Consider the following 3,049-nt stretch of genomic DNA (forward strand, 5'->3'; position numbering starts at 1 on the left):
CCCCCCCCCCCCGTCACTTCGGCCTCCAAGTAGGGAACTACCTGTCCCCACCCTGAGTCCCTCCGAGTCTCCCCTCTCTGAAAGGCAAAAAGGACCAGAGGCGCCTCATCTACAGTCCTCCATCGAAGCAGGACGTCCCCACACGTTCCTTTGATGCGCACTCCACTCCGACTCCCCCAAAACACTTGTCACAAAGACCCCTGCCTTGCCCCTCGGATCTGTACTTCCACGCTCGGTAACACTGAAATGGCAAAGCGAGAGAGAAGGTACACACACCTCCAGCTCTCGTCACCCAGGACAGCCTCTCCACGCCTAATTAAAGGCCTCGGACCATGGGCGAGGCCAAGTTTGGGGGCATTTCCTTGCATAGAGAAGGGCTGGCCTCACAGCCCCGCGGCCCGGCCGGGAGCGGCGCAACGCCCGGGCGCGCTGGCCCTTTAAAGGCGCTCTCTTCCTACGCCTGCGGCCCCTCCCTCGCCGTCGCAGCTCCCGCTCCCGCCCCCGCCTCCGCCGAGGGTCACACTTGAACTTTAGCTCGCCCCGCGCTGCCCGGCGCCCGCGCTCCGCAGGCGGTGGCCGCCTCTTCGCACGTGTCGGACGCACTACCTCGGGCTCGGCGCGCCCGGCCCCCTGCACTCGAGGCCACTTCGGATAAAATCAAAACAAAGCAAAATGCACACCGGCCTCCAAAAACAGCGCTGGCTGCCCCCAGGGGCCGGCTCGCGACCTGTCTGTCCCCTCCACCTACAGCTCTGTCCCCGGGCGGCGGGGCCGCGAAGAGCCTCGCCGCGCCCTCCTCCGCCCTGCGCGGCGGAAACGGCTCTGCGGCGCAGCCCAAGGCTGGTGGGACGCGCGCCGCGGAGACTGAGGAGCCGCCTTCACCCCCCAAGGTCCAGAAGGAAAAGCCGGGTGGCAGGAGTCCTCGCCGGTCTTGGGGGAGCAGCCCCCGTAAACCCCTTCCCCTTTTCACTGGCGAACTTTTCTGCCCGCTCTGATGTCCACTTCTTGTCGTACTTTTTTCACTCCCTAATTCCCAAGTGAGCCCCCTTCCCCGTCCCGCTCGAACTTTCACTTGAGCGCGTTCACACACACTTATTCCCATACCCCGACAGGTCCCGGGCAAGCCCACCACTCCCATCTGCCACTTCTCGCGCTCTCTCTGCCCGCGCCGCCCGAATGCCCTGCACTTTCAGGGCAAGCAAACTTCCACAGCCGCCCCCTCATGTGCCCCACCGCGACCTCAGGTGGAGGCAGGGGTCCCCGCGCCCCCCTCCCTGTCCAGCCGTGCGCCCCGAGGCCACTCACCTTCCAGCCCGCCGAGCTGTTGCTGTCACCCTTATCCTTGAAGTAGGGCACGCTCTTGACCATCCATTCGTAGATCTGCGACAGCGTGAGCCGCTTCTCCGCTGAGCTCTCGATGGCCTTGGTGATGAGGTCGGCGTAGGACAGGTTGCCCCACGCGTTGCGGCGGGACGAGCTGCTCTTTCGCGGCTGCCCCGCGAGCGGCCCGCCGGCGGCTGGGGGCACCGGCGGGTGCTGAGACAGCGGCCCGGGTGGCGGAGGCTGCGGCGGCGCCGGGTGCAGGCAGCCTGCCTCCGGGCCCTGGAAGTCCCCGCACAGCCCCCCGGTGGCGGCAGCTGCGGCCGCTGCTGCCGCCACCGCTGCCGCCGCCGCTGCGGCCGCCGCCACGGAGCCGGGCGCCTGCTGGAAGTCCCCGGTCTCCTCCAGCAGGCTCAGGTTGCTCATGAAGTCGGCGTTGACAGCAGCCGCCGAGGCCGAGGGCAGGCCCGCGGCGGCGTCGGGGTTCGCGGCCGCGCCGCCCGACGGCGCCGGGCTGGAGGTGGCCGAGTTGGACTGGCTAAACTCCGGCCTGGGCAGCGGCCAGGTGCACGAGCGCGGCCGGGGCAGCGGCTCGAAGTCCGGGTCGATCTCCACCACCTGGGGCGCTTCAGCCATGGTGACCCCCACCCCTCCCCCAGCCGCGGGAGAGCCAAGGGGTCGAGCGCACCACACGGGGCCAAAGGGGAGGGGGTGCGAAGAGCCGGTCCGAGATTTGGGGGGGCGAGGTCCGTGCCTGGAGCCGACGAAAACCGGGAGGAAGGCGCGGCGGAGTGGAAGCGCGAGCCCAGAACTTAACTTCGCGGGTCCATCAACATCTAGGCTCTTCCAGGTCCGCTGCACCGGCAGGACGGCAGGCCAGAGTCACCGGGCCGGGCAGCAGTCGGCGCCGCACTCCTGCTGATAGGGCCCGCAGACGGAAGGACGGACGGACGCCGCGGGCCGCTCGCTCTCCCCGCGGCGCGACCGCGGCGCTGCTGCCTGTTGAATGTGGCGGCGGCAGCGGCGGCTGCAGCGACTACGCTGCCGCCCGACTTACGGGATCTGCCGCCGCCCCCCGCCCGCGGCGGCGCGCGCGCCGGCCCGCCCCTGACTGACAGCGCTCGCGACCAATGAGCGCGAGGCGCCACCGCCCAAGCAGCCAGTGGTCGCCCGCCTGGGCGGGGGCCGGTTTTCCACCGGGAGGCGGCAGTGGTTTGGTGGGGGGTAGTGGGGTGTTTTTCTCTTTCACGCTCTCTCTCGCTCTTTTTTTTTTTTTTTGGATCTCTGTTATTATTTTCTGGTAATTCTCAAGTGTTTCTGTGAGTCTCTCGTCCTCTCAGTGTTTTGATTGCTAGGAGGCAAACCAGCGTGGAGGCGGCGGCGACACTTTGTTTACTACTGAGGAGCAAAGCCGAGTACTCGGGAAGCTCGAGTGGAACGAGTCTCTCGCTTCGCCTCGACCTCCGCTCGGGGCCCAGAGTGAGGCGGGGCGGGGGCCGGGGGAACGCTCCTCGCTCCGCCGGCACTGGGTGGGCGGGCGGAGGCGGCCTCGCGGAATTCTACTCAGTCGCCCCCTTCTCGGCTCCACCCACGATTTTTTTGCAGAGAAACGTGGGGAAGTTGGTGGGGTTTTGTTTTTGTTTTTTGTTTTCTTTACCTGCGATCTGTCAAGTTCTCCAGCCCCCCCGCGGGCTGCACAGCCCCCGCACCCACCCCCGGCACCTGGGTC

The 3,049-nt window shown here is 67.6% G+C and overlaps 1 protein-coding gene across 1 annotated transcript; it reads right to left on the reverse strand.

Annotated features, from left to right (window-relative positions):
* Nucleotides 1-1,057: 1,057 nt before the first annotated feature.
* LOC121100724 (forkhead box protein O1-like) lies at nt 1,058-2,250 on the reverse strand. The gene has a single exon (XM_040622306.1). The coding sequence runs from the start codon at nt 1,954-1,956 to the stop codon at nt 1,093-1,095; it is 864 nt and encodes a 287-aa protein (XP_040478240.1). The 5' UTR covers nt 1,957-2,250; the 3' UTR covers nt 1,058-1,092.
* Between the last annotated feature and the right edge of the window lie 799 nt (nt 2,251-3,049).

The sequence above is a fragment of the Ursus maritimus genome, unplaced genomic scaffold, assembly GCF_017311325.1.
Source record: "Ursus maritimus isolate PB19 unplaced genomic scaffold, ASM1731132v1 scaffold_10, whole genome shotgun sequence".
NCBI lineage: Eukaryota > Metazoa > Chordata > Mammalia > Carnivora > Ursidae > Ursus > Ursus maritimus.

Coding starts and splice junctions, on each gene's coding strand:
- LOC121100724 (XM_040622306.1), bottom strand. CDS start 1,956: ATGGCTGAAGCGCCCCAGGTGGTGGAGATCGACCCGGACTTCGAGCCG.